The 15,768-nt window shown below is 43.7% G+C and overlaps 1 protein-coding gene across 4 annotated transcripts in view; it reads left to right on the top strand.

Moving 5' to 3' along the window:
- The window catches only part of BCL2 (BCL2 apoptosis regulator), a 164,372-nt gene extending 161,109 nt beyond the window's left edge, over positions 1-3,263 (top strand). For all 4 annotated transcript variants that reach the window (XM_070420410.1, XM_070420412.1, XM_070420413.1 and 1 more), the window contains one exon: positions 204-3,263. In XM_070420410.1, coding sequence (XP_070276511.1) covers positions 204-338 — 135 coding nt within the window. In that variant the 3' untranslated portion in view covers positions 339-3,263. The remainder of the gene's footprint in view (positions 1-203) is intronic.
- Positions 3,264-15,768: the final 12,505 nt, after the last annotated feature.

The following is a 15,768-nucleotide window of genomic DNA, read 5'->3' as shown; positions in this document are numbered from 1 at the left end:
TTGTTTATTGTCCATCCCACTCAACTAGGTAAAAGCTTTGTGAGGCAGGAACTTTCAACCTATGTCATTCACTGCTGTTTCTCTAGGGTGCCTGGCACATAAATAGGGTCTCAATAAATAATTCTTGAATGAAAGTGAAAAGAGTGGGTCCACTCTCCGTCTCTAATACCCTCTCTTTTTCTTCCCTCCTCTCTCCCCTGCAGGACGCCTTTGTGGAACTGTATGGCCCCAACATGCGGCCTCTGTTCGATTTCTCCTGGCTCTCTCTGAAGGCCCTGCTCAGCCTGGCCCTGGTGGGAGCGTGCATCACCCTGGGTGCCTATCTGGGTCACAAGTGAAGGCAACAGGCCTGCCCCAAACCAATATGCAAAAGGTTCATGAAAGCAGTAGAAATATATGCATTGTTGGGATGTACCATCAAACGGAGCTGTGGTCTCTTAAAAACAAGCAAACAACAAACAACAAAAACAGCTTTCAGGCTGCACGTCGAATCAGCTATTTACTGCCAAAGGGAAATACCATTTATTTTTTACATGATGGAGAAAAAGATTTATTTATTTAGGACAGTCCCATGGAGCACCCTGTCCTTGGAAAGCCTACTACCAGTCATTGCCAAGCTCCACCGGTGTGGCTCCACCTGGCTCTCCTGTGCCTATAAACGGATTCGCTTTCCATGTTAGTGGCCGGGCTGACTCACCATCTGAAGGGCAAACTGATGGAGAACATGACTGTTCCAGAAGCCGGCCTGCTGGCTGCTGGAGGTTTGGAAGAAGGTGTTCATTTTCCTTGCATTGATTTGCCCCCGGGGGCTGTGATATTCATAGAGGGAGGTGCTTGGAGGGAAGTGCATTCTTTTCCGGCCAGAAGAACCTACGCTTTGCATATGGCTCACATGGTACATGCCTGGTTGGCAGAAAAAAAAAAAAAAATGGCAACTTCAGATGGACTTGGTATCCGCCAAGATTTCCACACCGAAGGACAGTGGTAGGAAAAATGCCCTTAAACCATAGGAAAGTATTTTTTTAAGCTACCAATTGTGCCGAGAAGCATTTTAGCAATTTCTACAAAATCATCCAGTACCTTAAGCCCTGATGTGTATATTCTTATATTTTGGATACGCTCCCTCTCCAAAAACTGGCTCTGTGCGTGAAACAGAATCCTTGGGAATGCGAGGAAGTGGACGTCTCGGCGACTCCTTCGGCATCAGGAAGGCTGCAGTTACAGAAGCATCAGGCCGCCACAAGTGCCTGCTTTTCCGCAAGAGGCCGCGGTTGTAAGTCCCGCTTCGTCTCCCTTGGGAGGCCTCATCCTGGAACCGAGCCTGGGCACTCGCTGGCCTGCTCCATGGATTTCAAACAGAGGCCTGTGGTCTTACGGCGTCTGGAAGCTGAGGAGTCAGAATTCCACTGTCAGGAACGAAGAGCAGGCTGGGGCCTGGTACACCGGGGCCCCTCCAGGGAGGCCCTTTTCCATGTCGAGTGTGGAGCCTGGAGCCTGGGAACCAACGCTCCTAAGATGTCTGTCACTGTGCAGGGAAGGACACAGAGGCACTCTGCCCTTCCTAGCAGAGGGAGGTGGTGAAGGCTGGAGCGCCCCCACCGAAATGGAACAGCAAAGAAAGGAGGCACGTGCGTGCAGCCCGCGTGCAGTGTGGCCGCTGCGCATGCATGCGAGTTGGCTGCGCGGCCACCCACCCGTCTGAGCAGTTTAGAGCGAGGCTTTACATGACTTAGGGGAGGGTCATAAATCCTGAAGGAAGCACTGGGATGAGGTGTCATGGATTAATTGACCCATGTCTGTGGAGTTGCGATGTAAAACATTATCTTGTCATTGTAGTTTGGTTTTATTTGAAAACCTGACAGAGGGGAAAAAAAGTTCCAGGTGTGGAATGTGGAGTTTATCTGTACCTCCTGGGCATTAAAAGGAAAAAAAAAAATAGTGGTGGACAGCTCTAGAGAAGTAGTGAAAGAAGTGATCTTCAGCTGATAAACTAGGAAATATGTTTTCAAGTTTAGAGAGCCTGAGACACACGTGGAATAACTGTGGCATTATTGCATTATATACCATTTATCTGTATTAACTTTGGAATGTACTATGTTCAATGTTTAATGCTGTGGTTAATATTTCGAAAGCTGCTTTTTAAAAAAAATACATGCATCTCAGCATTTTTAAAAATTGTATTTAGTTATGGCCTCTACATTCTTTGTTAGCAAAAATGATCATTTTTCCATTTGAGATTCTTGTCTCTTAATTGTTTAAAAGCATTTCTGAGAAGATGAGCTAAGTCCCGGGTCTCAGCTACTGGAGAAACCCTGGAGCACGCCTGCCACGGAGTTATGTGCACTTCCATGACCACATAATTGTTTATTGCAAGGGACATACCTGTTGTCTCTGCCCTTGTTCCTTGAGGGTTTATTTGTCCCTGGACAAATCAGAATTCAACTCACATTATTTAGGCTTACATACATGTTTGGTTAAACCCATGAGGTTCATTCAGTTGAAAATCGAGATGGGAAGTGACCAGGGGATTAAATTCTGGCTCTGATGGTTTGACCTTTTGAGAGTTGCTTTCCATGGCCTGTTTCCACATAGACTCATCCAGATCCCTCCTTCCGCAGGGCCCTTTCCCTGGCTGTCCTTCAGGTTTTTCCTGACATGCAGTGGCACTTATGCCCCATGCCCCACACCGAGAAAGCAGGAAACCCCATGGTATGAAGCCAGACCTCCCTGGCGGGCCTCAGGGAACGGGACGATCAGACCTTTGAATGATTCTAATTTTTAAGAGAAATATTATTTTATGAAAGGTTTACATTGTCAAAAGTGATAAATATGGAATATCAAATCCTGTGCTGCTATCCTGCCAAGATCATCTTAATGGAGTCAGTTTGCAGTACACTCCAAGTGGCGACAGCCTCCAAGCTGCTTTAGAGTAACAATGAAGAACATGGACGTTTTTAATATAGAGTCTGTTTGTCTTTTATTGTCGTTTTTGTTATTGTTCAAACTGGGATTTGCAGAATATTCAAAAAAATGTATATATATATTAAAAAAAAAAAACAAAACCTCCCAGGGGTTGGCTTCTGGCTGGTTTCCTTTGCTGTGGGGTTTTGTTATCTGGTTTTGATGGTGAGCGTGCCCAGCTGCCTGCCCCCAGAACTGTACAGTATTGTGGCTGCACTCACTCTAAAAGTAGTTATGTTGCATTTTTCTTGTTGTTAAAAACATGTTAGAAGCAACGAATGTATATAAAGGCTTCAACTAGTCATTTTTTTCTTCTCCTTTTTTTATTGTCTCAATTATTTTGTGATCAGACAACTAGATTCCTACTTATTTCTTGTTGAGAAGAGATTCACACCTGAATGCATGGTGCATATGTTGGCCAGGGTCAAGGTTAGCTAGAACACACGCACTTTCCCAATGGGGGTCAAGGGCTCTAAACAGAACCACAGGAGAAAATCACTGAAGAACCTCTGCGGTCCTCCCAAGCCTCAGTGCACAAGCACTCCGAAAGAGAGATCAAAACAGTCAACGTGTGCTATAGCAGACAGTCCATCTGAGTTTGTACAGTGGCTGAAAAATCTTGCATGTTTTAAGATTTGGGTTAAAGTCACATTTCGAATTTAGGAAGCACCTTTCAATACTCCAACAAACAAAAACATATTCTGCCCCAGCCCACTTATCTCTGCATATTCAGATATGACTTTTATTTCTTTAGTAAGTATTTATTGCTTATCAGTGAAAGATCTAGTCCTGGCCCAGTATGGGAAATTAGGAAGCGATTATAAATCAAGAGGAGTTATAATAATCAGGATGAAACATAAATAAGGCAGTCCCCGCACATGTCTGGCTTTAATATTAAGGTTCTACTGATTGGACAGAATTGCAAGTCATCTAACATGTAATTAAACTTATGCTAAAATGACTACAAATGCGAACTAAATTCTCATTTCAATTGTACTTCTAAGGCAGTGGTTGTTTTTATTCTTTCTTATCACTAATAGTTAGTAATGTACACCTGCTCTATCAGAAAGAAACAGGAAGGGCTTGAAATACAAGCCATGCTAAGGAAATTAGGGAGTCAGTTGAAATTCTATTCTGATCTTATTCTGTGGTGTCTTTTGCTTCCCAGACAAATGCGGTTGCACACTTTTTAAAAAATACAATTCTACATTGTCAGGCTTATGAAGGTTCCAACCAGAACTTTATTGTTATTCAATTTGGATCTTCCAGAGATTTTTTTTTAATTATTATGGGACAAAGGACATTTGTTGCAGGGGTGGGAGGGAGGAATTTTCAAAAGAGCAAAACATTCCCAAGATTGGACTAGAGCGTGGAGGTTTCAGAAGAGCCAGGACTGTGGGGTATGAAATGGAAATGAGTGTGACCTTTTGCTAGGGGTCAATGTCATATCTCCATGAAGGAACTTACAAAACAAGCAAGAAACATTTTAAAGTTCTGTGATAATGGTTAGATTCTAGAGACATCAAAACAACTCAAAATCCAGCTCTGTACAGCAGTGCATAAGGACCAAAACTCTTAAACATTTGCCCGCAATGGCATATATTTCAAGCCTGGGTATGTCTAATGGCTACTTAAACAATAAATTTGCAGTTTTAAGCAATAGGATATTTAATGAAAACCTTCTGGTTGGTAGGAACATCTGTTTCTAAGTATTTATTATGCACAATACAGAAAGAAAATAAAAACAAAAAAATGTAAAACTCGATTGGGTAAGTGGTAATACAGGTCCATTGTCTTTAACCCAAAAAATCATTCTGTTCCATGTCTGTGCTCATAGGACAGACCTTGGACAACCACAAAATATGCATCCCACTGGACACAAAGAAACCCAGATGGAGTATGAATGGTATTGTACCAATTCACCATGCTACCCCAGAAAAATAATTTAAAGCCAATTTCCTGTTGATGATAGTTTGTTTTGGGTACCAATGTAAGCCTAGCAAACAAAAACACCTGTGCAAGACAGAAAGACTTCATCAAAAGATCCTGGGACTGTTACCACATATGACTGTGATGTAGATACTTGGTAATGCCATATACCTAAACCTTTTGGGGTGGGCCTTCCAAGCTAGCTCATTTTATTAAGTTTTTTCCTCTGGGGTACCATTTGAAGGAGTGATAGCCAATCAAATTTCTCTCGGGGAAGTGTTAGTGGTTGTGTTTAATATACTGTCTTCTTAAGTTTTCAACCAAGCTTTGCTTTTGTTTTGAGATTATTTTTGTCTGAAATAAAATAAGTGTATAAAAAGTGTTTTTGTATTGAAAGCTTTTGTTATCAAAATTCCACTTTGACCTTCCATGACTGCTTTTAAGATGAATACTTTTTAGGGGTGGCTGCTATCCTGTAACACTTCACACACAGGCACGCACACACACAAACATGGTAAGCATATTTTAGATTGTTAAGATAGAGTAAGTCTCTAGTTGATCAGCATTAATAAAAGGGCCTTTTTTGTGTGATCAGAAAAATCCACCTTGCTATTAAACTTTCCTTGTCTTTTCAGTTAATATTGTGAAGAAAAATAAAGTAAAGTGTGAGATATTGGTTGTGCCCTAGAATTGTTTATAATGTGGTGACAAGACTGCTCTGCCATTCATCGTCATTAAACAAGACTTTTAAAAGCCCCTTAACAAGCCAGTAGAACCACCAGGTACCTCATGCTAACGAAGACCCAGGGGACCTGGCTAAGGATTGCCTTACAGGTGAAACCACCTTAGAAGGCAGCCCTTCTGTTTCCTGGTTACTAAACCTCCAGGTTAGTTAGATCCAAGATGGACTAGGCTTGGGTTCTACTCCCAAAGAGAGCCATTGCTGTTCTTGTGTGTGCTTGTCCACACCAAGTGGCGATCCCAGACTTTACCAGCAATCTTATCTAATAAAAGAGAAACATACAAATTGACCGTACCTCCGCTACACCCACAAGTCACACCCACCAGCCAATCAGGAGCGAGTATGCAAATAAACCCAACCAAGATGGCGGCAACCACAGAGCTGGAGCAAACAGGAGGCTTGGGTTGCCCCTGGTGATGGAGGAAGCCAAGCTTCCTGCCTGCCCTGGCTGGCTGTGGGCTCCACTCAAGGCTACAAAGTTTCAATTATAGAAGATAAATAAGTCCCAGATACCTGCTTCCAGCCGCTGTAGCCTCCGCTCAAGGAGGGTCTGGGAGCCTGGGTTGCCCGGGGCCGTGGCCAGCCGGAAAACAGCCATCAGCCCCTCACCCAGGATGGCCACATCCCCAAGGGGTGAGGGTCCCCGCTGGGGGGCTTGGCCAGCCTGCAAGCAGCCATCAGCCCCTCACCAGGCTGGCCAGGCACCCCAGTGGGGACCCCCACCCTGAAGGGGGCATGGCCAGCCTGCAAACCACCACAGGCCCCTCGCCCAAGCTGCCCTATGCCCCAAGGAAACCCTCACCCTGATCCTGGATACCCTTCAGAGCAAACCAGTCGGCCCCCACCTGTGCACCAGGCCTCTATCTATACTAATAAAAGGGTAATATGCTAATTAGACTGGGAGACCTTCCAGGAGACCTTCTGGACGTTCTTCTGGTAGTGGGGCCGAGGTAGAGGTGGTTAGAGGCCAAGAGGGGAGGGCAGTTGTGGGTGATCAAGCTGGTGGGAGGCAGGGCCATTGGGGGTAAGCAGACCAGCAGGGGGACCAGTGGGGGCAAGCAGGCCATCAATGGGGGTCAGTTGGAGGTGATAAGGACAGCGGGGGGGGGGGGGGGGGGGCGGGCAGTTTGGAGTGAGAAGGCCAGCAGGGAGGCAGTTGGGGGTGAGCAGGCCAGTGGGGAGGAAAGGTGGGGACAAGCAGGCCAGCAGGGGGAGGCAGTTGAGGGTGATCAGGCTGGTGGGGGGGGGGGCATTTGGGGGCAAGCAGGTCGGCAACGGGGGGCAGTTGGGGGCGAGCAGCCCAGAAGGCCGAGTGGTTGGGGCAATCAGGCAGGCAGGCAGTCAGGTGAGCAGTTAGGAGCCAGCAGTCCCGGATTGCGAGAGGGATGTCCAACTGCCGGTTAAGGCCCGATCCCTGTAAACCGGCAGTAGGACATCCTTAAAGGGGTCCCAGATTGGAGAGGGTGCAGGCCGGGCTGCATGAATTTCGTGCACCAGGCCACTAGTCCATAAGATATAAGATTGTATAAAAGGGAGAGAAACAAGCTGAAAGTTCTGTTTTGAAGAGAGCATTTTAAGATAACCAAAGCAGTCATTTGCTTTGGAGAGAAAAAACAAAAACAAAAACTAACCTTGTGTTTCCCCCTGGAATGTATACCCCAAGCATCAACCCTCAAGTATCTTCCTTTCAACTCTATTAGGACTCTGGCCCTGGCCAGTGTGGCTCAGTGGTTGGAACATTGGCCACACACCAAAGGATTTCAGGTTCCGTTCCCCATCAAGGACATATACCTGGGCTGCCAGTTATCTTTGCCCTGGTCAGAACTCATGAGAGAGGCAACCAATTGATGAGTTTCTCTCACATAAATGTTTCTTTCTTTCTCTTTTCTCCCCTCCCACTCTCCCTCCCTTCCACTTTCTATAAAAATCAATGGAACAAAACATCCTCAGTCCTGTCAGTGGATAGAGTGCAGACTGAAGGGTTCTGGGTTTGATTCCAGTCAAGGGCACATGCCCAGGTTGTGGGCTTGATCCCCACTAGGGGGCGTGCAGGAGGCAGCCAATCAATGATTCTCTCTCATTGATGTTTCTATCTCTCCCTCCCTCTCCCTTCCTCTCTGAAATCAATAAAATATATTTTAAAAAGAAAAAGAAAAAATATCCTCAGGTGAGGATTAACGGAAAAATAAAAGAGGACTCTGATAGTAACACCCATGTGTGGAACATCTCCTGGATGCCAACACAGTATACACACCACCACCATTCTTACTTCCTTGGATGGTAGGCATAGGCTTCTCCTACTTGGTAGGAGAAAACTGAGATGTATAGAAGTGAAACAATATGCCCACAGTCTCAAACATTACAAGTTACAGGAGGGAGGATCCGAGCCAAGATCTGGCGAATGAAGCTCACAGAGCAATCAGTGGTCTTCAAAAGGCTGCACAGGGAGCCTTGAGGCACAGCCTTTCCAAGGGATAATCAGGTGTGTAAAGGAGCTATCAACAAGAGCCTAGTGCGCATGCACTGCAGGCTTGGGGGCCTAATGCACAGGTGCTAGGGAATCACGGCTTTTCATACTTCGTATGTTTGAGTTTGAGGGTGGTTAGTATGCATCCCTGGTGGATTTTGAGCCCTTGATGATGAAAAATTATTCTAGGGTGAATTTTCTTTATTGCACATGTCTACTGTCCAACTTCAAGATGTTCGGCCTTGTTCTGTTGTTATCTCTGAAAAACAACTTAGTATCTTATTAGAAACTAGAGGCCCAGTGCATGAAATTCGTACACGGGTAGGATTCTTAGGCCTGGCTGGTGATCAGGGCTGATTGGGGCCTTCTAGTTTCCAGCCGGGGCCTCCCTTCACCAGCTTTCAGCTGCTGGCCAGGGCCTTCCTTCATTTGCACCATCCCCTGGTAGTCAGCGCCTGTCATAGAGAGCAAACGAACTCCTGAGGGGACAATTTGCATATTAGGCTTTTATAGATATAGCTAGATAAGAGGAGGTCAGTTTAGACTGGTTCTGTGGTTATAGAAGTATTTACACTAAGAATATGAGCAAAACCTGTAAGGCAGAGATTTTTTTGTAAGTCCCCCCACTTCCCCTTTCTTTCTCCTACTGAGCCAATTTACCTTCACATTCCTGGGCATTGCCCTTGCGTATTAAAACCCTCAAGTTACCAAAAGATCTGATTTGAATCTGTAGGAGGAGGAACTAATGCTGTTGCAAACCATTTTTCCCATTCCTTGCTTTCAACAAAGTTGAAAGAGTACCTAGTCATGACAGCTGGCAGATATGTTATTTTAAATGTGATTTCAGAATATAACTCAGAAGTCCAAAGAGTTGAATAATATTACTATAACAAACTCCTTCCACTCCCATGTACTTATGTGAACAACGCTCCTCAGAGCTTACATTTTAAAAACAAAAAACAAGAATAGACTTGATGGTGAACCCTAGCTCTCCCTAGTAATAGGTCATTTCTATTTATGGGTACATGTTCTTCTTGGGGAGTTGGAATAAGCCAGCACCATTCATTTAATTAGGAGGTGTATTTCCAATAAAATTTAAAATTTGTATTTAATAATTATTTATCAAAATGTGTAATATATTTGTACATTTTTATCAATTAAGTAATAATAAAAGTTGTAATAACTCAACCCAGAAAAAAAAAAGTAAAGCCTTATGGTCACAAAAATTTATTGACTTACTTTTGTTTTAGAAAATTATCAGAGTTTAATTTTAAGCTTTCAGTTGTAAGAAATATTATATTAGGGTAAAATGGAGGGTAGAAATATGAATTTGAGGGGCAAAAAGGAGAATTTAAACTTTTAGGTGTCACAAAAATAACTTTTATTCCTATAGTTTTCATGTAGGTGATGCTGAATATAAAAGCATTATGGTAATCATCTATAATTAAAAGTGATGGAGCAAAGATATTTTAAAGTGTCAATTGTTACAATACTTTCTCAGATAAAGTTGTTATTAGTACGAATAAAAATTCTGTTTCAAACTGGCGATTCAGGGATTCTCTCTTGGAACAGATCTCTAGAGAAAAAGAAACGGTGCCACAACCAAAGAATAGCCAAAGTTTGATTGATGGATGAGTTTTAAGATAGCTGAGTGAGAAACCCTAACTTCTTAGGATTTCCTAATCCCCTGAAAGTCTATCCGGAAATTACTTAGGCATTTTATCAAGAATCATAATTACTTCATGGAAGGAACTATAAATTGCATCATAAAAATAAATTTCTGCCACCGACAGTTTTGGGACAATTTTTTCTTTCATACTACTAACAATGCATTGAAAATTAAATCCTTTGCAACTATTTACATTTAAATTTTAAACATCAAATGTCACATAATCTTTCTTTAGGGGCAACTTTTCAGAAGACTCCTGCCCCATTATGCCCTTCTCAACATGCCTCTGGACTTCACTGTAAGGTCCAAGGTGGATGGGGGTGAAGGCTGGAGAGGTGAGGGACAATGGGAGGAGCAGAAGATACACTCTCTCCCCAAGGACCTAGCAGGACTTTTGTATTGCACTAAATCTTTCTGTCAGCATCAAGAAAGCAGGTAATTGGGTAACAATAATTGTAATAATTACTCATTCCAGGACCAAAAGAGTAAATAAATAAAGCCTTGGGGCCACACAAATTCATTTAAATGCGTAAGCTTATTTTGTTATTAAAAAAACACAAGAGATTGTACTGGCTGGCATGGCTCAGTGGTTAGAATGTCGGCTGGTGAACTAAAGGGTAGTGGGTTTGATTCTGATCAAGGGCACGTACCTGGGTTGCAGGTTCCTGCCTCGTTGGGGTGCATGTGGGAGGCAACCAATTGATGTGGCTCTCTCACATTGATGTGTCTCTCTTCCCTCTCTCCCTCTCCCCCACCGTTCCACTCTCTTTAAAAAATCAATGGAGAGAATATCCTACAGTGAGGATTTAACAAAAAATTAAAATAATAATAAAAAAGAGACTACTAAATTTTGAATGTATTATTTTTGTTGCAAAATTTATGTTAAAATTCCTTTTTTTCTTCTTTTGGTTTTGTATTATTTAAAAAAAACCCTGCAGCCCATTGTCCACCTTATCCTACATGTCATTTGTCTGTCTGTGTGTTTTGGGTTGCATGCTCCTATATCATCCTTAATATATGCTGCTGAAATATGTGAACCCACGTTCATATGAAAGGCATGCCCCAAAGCAATGAGGCCCATTTTTTTCTTCTCTCTTTTCTCATCCCCTGGAGAAGAACTCTCCCTGACTTGGCTTTAATTATAGACTCCCTTCAGGGTCTCCTACAGTTCCTTAGATCCAGAATAAGGATCCCTGAGGGTGACTTTCAAAAACTCTGAAGGGCCTGAGACAAGCCAGCCTGCCACCATTTTATGGGTGCTGGTTGAAAACATGAGATTCCTGGGTCAGAGACAACGACTCAGGGCAATTGCAGCATTTTTGGAGCCAGATCCCCAAGCCCCAGTTCCCACGTGAAGAGGATCTGCTGACATCTGCCCTCAAAGTGGGTTGTGATATAAGAGAGGAACTGAGCTCAAGAGTTTAGAAAACTAGAATCTTTGATAATGAGCAGTGAGCACGTCTGCCATTTTCTGTGAAAGAAGATACCATGGGGAGAATCGAAGATGGCGGCATAGGTAAACACCGGAGACTGCCGCCGTGGACAACCACTTCAAAAATACAACTAAAAGTCGGAGCGGACATCAACCAGAACCACGGGAAGGCTGGCTGAGGAGAGTCTCTTCAACTAGAAGCAAGAACAACAGCATTCCGACGCTCAGCGGAGGCGCAGTGTGGAAAATTTAAAGGTACGGCGGTGCGGTGGTGAGGGTGCTCGCACAAAGCGGGCTGGCGGCTGAGGGCGCGATTGTCGTTTTCAATCAGGAGCGAGTCTCAGACTCTGGGCTACAGATCCGGGTGAGTCTCTAGGGACCCAGACTCAAACGGGAGAAGCGGGACTGTCTGGCTACGGCCCCTCCGAGGTTTGCAGCGATTGCTGGGACAGAGAGGCAGAGCCCCTGGGGACGGACTGAGAGCGGCCATAGCTGCTCCCTCCCCCCCCCGCCCTGTTGAGCCCGCCCCGCCCAAACCCTGCGCACAGCCATTTGCCGATCGCCTCAGGCAAGGGCTGGACTAGCGCCTCCCCTGAGGACTGAAGTTTTCCCACAGCTGATTTCCACCGCCAGTCGGCCTGGTGGTCAAATCCCTCTAGTGTTAACTACAACAATTAAGGCTTGGCTAGAACAAGACTGCGCACAGAGACCACAAGGGGGTGCACCAAGAAAGCATAAAAGATGCGGAGACAAAAAAACATGACAGAAATGGAGGATATGGAGCTAAGAATCGCAATTTTGAGGGCTTGCCATAAATTTGTGCAGAGCCTCACGAAAACTAATGAGACCCTCGATGCTACGATAAAGAAATTAGAAAGGAAGCATACACGGACTGAAATAAAGAATATTATACCCAATAGCAGACCAGAGGAGCACAAGAATCAAACCAAAGATTCGACAAAAAACACCCAATTGGAAAAGCAAAATGAAAAAAGAATCCGAAAGTGTGAAGATAGTGTAAGGAGCCTCTGGGACAGCTTTAAGCGGACTAATATCAGAGTCATTGGAGTGCCAGAAGATGAGAGACAGCAAGATATTGAAAACCTATTTCAAGAAATAATGGCAGAAAACTTCCCCCACCTGGAGAAAGAAATGGACTTACAGGTCCAAGAAGCGCAGAGAACCCCAAACAAAAGGAATCCAAAGAGGACCACACCAAGACACATCATCATTAAAATGCCAAGAGCAAAAGACAAAGAGAAAATCTTAAAAGCAGCAAGAGAAAGAGGCTCAATTACCTACAAGGGAATACCCATACGACTGTCAGCTGATTTCTCAACAGAAACTTTGCAGGCCAGAAGGGAATGGCAAGAAATATTCAAAGTGATGAATACCAAGAACCTACAACCAAGATTACTTTATCCAGCAAAGCTATCATTCAGAATTGAAGGTCAGATAAAGAGCTTCACAGATAAGGAAAAACTAAAGGAGTTCATCACCGCCAAACCAGTATTATATGAAATGCTGAAAGGTATCCTTTAAGAAGAGGAAGAAGAAGAAAAAGGTAAAGATACAAATTAGGAACAACAAATATGCATCTATCAACAAATGAATCTAAGAATCAAGTGAATAAATAACCTGATGTACAGAATGAACTGGTGACTATAATGAATCAGGGACATAGAAAGGGAATGGACTGACTATTCTTGGGGGAAAAGGGGTGTGGGAGATGCGGGAAGTGACTGGACAAAAATCATGCACCTATGGATGAACTCAGTGGGTGGGGAGTGAGGGTGGAGGGTGGGGTGGGAGCTGGAAGGAGGGGAGTTATGGGGGGGAAAAAAGAGGAACAAATGTAATAATCTGAACAATAAAGATTTAAAAAAAAAAAAAAAGAAAGAAAAAAAAGAAAGAAGATACCATGTGTGCCTTCCAAGGCTGTAAGCAAATCTGTGTTTCGCTCTGGAGGGAGACCTTACCGCTGCCTCCCAAAGCTGTTCGCTATATATCATGCCTGGAAAGACAGTCTGGAACCAAGAACAGTCGGTGTCTTGATTGCAACATGACCAGAAACATGGGTGACCCGTGAGGATGGTCTCCCAGCACAGAGCAAGTCTACCCCTGCTGCAGGTCAGGCCCTTGCATGCAAAGACAGCAAAAACATATTCCTGTAAGCTTTGCTCCTTGAAGCTGAATGTCCTGGCCACAATTCTCAGCCCTACACCATCCTAGTTCCTCCATTTGTATACACCCTATGTATCAACATCCTTAAAAAGGGATTATACCAAATGTGATTATGGTTTCTTAGCTAAGAGCTGACTTGATGCTGCTGATCATCAAAGATAATCTTGAGTCCTCTTTTCAGCTACCTGCTGTCCATGGGCAATGGGATATTTACTATCATTTCAACACATCGACCAAATCTAAGTTATGATCTACTCCCAACATTAGGTCTTTCCCTAGCTTCCCCTTTTCTATCAGTGGTACCACCATTTCCTCAGTTTTCCAAGTTAAACACCTTGGGCACATCATTCCCACTCAAAGCTCTTTATAGGTTGATCATTTGCTGAGCTTCACTCTGAGGACAGGTGTGGAGCTGGGATCTAGGTGTTAGGAATTATTAAGGCCCAGTCTTTAGCCTCTGGAACTCTTATTCTAGTGCAGCAGTTCTCAACCTGTGGGTCGCACCCCCTTTGGGGGTTGAATGACCCTTTCACAGGGGTTGCCTAAGACCATCGGAAAACACATATATAATTACATATTGTTTTTGTGATTAATCACTATGCTTTAATTATGTTCAATTTGTAACAATGAAAATACATCCTGCATATCAGATATTTACATTACGATTCATAACGGTAGCAAAATTACAGTTATGAAGTAGCAACGAAAATAATTTTATGCTTGGGAATCACCACAACATGAGGAACTGTATTAAAGGGTCGCGGCATTAGGAAGGTTGAGAACCACTGTTCTAGTGCCTTCCCTGTTTTCTGTTCTTTAAATATTTTCAAGTCCTATTGCACCTGCAGAACCAGCTCAAAATGGTCCTATCTTGTTTAATGAGATAGTGAGTTGCTCTTCAGAGACAACAAACCAATACTGCAAGTCACGTAGCCCGTGCATGCGCAGAAGAGAGGACTTTGACCTCCAGCTGCACCCGAAACCAAAGTCTCTTTCTCCCTCACCCCACACACATGTGGAACCAAACCAGGACATAACCGGAAATGCAACACCAGAACCCTTTCAGAAACCAAAGGTTCTTTGTCCAGGAAGATCTGGTGTTGATGCCCTGTTACATAAATGACCAAGTTTCAAGGTCCTCCGATTAAAACTCACCCCACTTCTGCATACCTGTTCCTCCAGCCCCTTAAAATCCCTTGGCCTGTTCCAGCAAGCAAGATGGATCTGAAGCATCACCAGGTCTCTCATTCTCTTTGTTGACACCTTCTCCATCAGTAAACCTTTCCTTACTCCAAACGCTGACGTTTTGAGTTTTGGCCTTTCAAAGCATTGGGCACACGGACTTTGGTTGGGAAACACCATTTAATGGGCTGTTTGTTTTCCTTAGTTATCTTTAGCATCAATCAGGAGTAATTGACCACTTACACTACTAAACTTCTTCCAGAATGGGCAGGTTCCCACAGACAAACCATAAGCATTTCTCTCTAGCCAACCCTTGAACCTTTTTGTTTGAAACAACCGACTCAGATGCAATGTAGCTCTGAATTTTTCTCTGTGTTCTTTGTCTGTTTTTCCAAGGTTCTGAGCCCACTTCATCTCATAGCCCTGCAGGCGGGTGGAAGCAGACACTGCAAAGACTGTGAGTCAAACTCAGCAGCAAGTGGGCCGGGGGGCTTTGATCTTCTCTCCCAAGGGGGACATCATCTCCTGTGTCCATGTGGAAATCCTCAGCTGGGGGACAGAAGAAAGAGAAGGAGGAATAAAATATTTATAGGAAAATTATTTCTCACAAGCAAGCATTTGTTCTAAAAAGCTTTTAGAAACATAATTATTTTCCTCCTCCTTGAGCTTTTCTGTTTTTAATATGAAACACTTTCAAGTCCCCTGCTTCGATTTCCAGGAAGCAATAATCCACTTTGCCTGGGGGGAGTTTAGGAAAGAAACTAGGCTTCAGAACTTAAAAATATTTCCATTGAAATGGCCACGTGGGACTCTTGCTGCTTCTTGAATGTCTTGCAAATCAGGGCCCCATTCCCAAGGGCAGGGTGGACCAGCCTTCTGAGAGCAGAGTCTCTGTCCTGTTTGAGGCAGTGATAGCCTCCTGGCCTCACTTTCCTTCACCTCCACAGTGACTGTTTCATCCAAAGGGGAAACCTCTGGACCAGCCCTGTCCAATAGAAATAAAATGTGAGCACCAAATGTGAGTCACCTATTAAAAATTAAAAATGATATATGAAATTCATTTTAATAATATATTTTATCTAATTTATATAAAATTATTGAGGTAGTTTCCATTCTTTTTTTTTATAGGAAGTCTTTTAAATTGGTGCGGAACTGATAGTTGGAGCATATTTCAGTTCAAATGAACCACATTTCAAATGCCC

This window comes from Myotis yumanensis, unplaced genomic scaffold, assembly GCF_028538775.1.
Source record: "Myotis yumanensis isolate MYYU_CA2020_CCGP unplaced genomic scaffold, mMyoYum1.0.hap1 SCAF_7, whole genome shotgun sequence".
Lineage (NCBI taxonomy): Eukaryota > Metazoa > Chordata > Mammalia > Chiroptera > Vespertilionidae > Myotis > Myotis yumanensis.
Note: the sequence above shows the minus strand (reverse complement) of the source record. Positions and strands in the feature narration are given on the sequence as shown.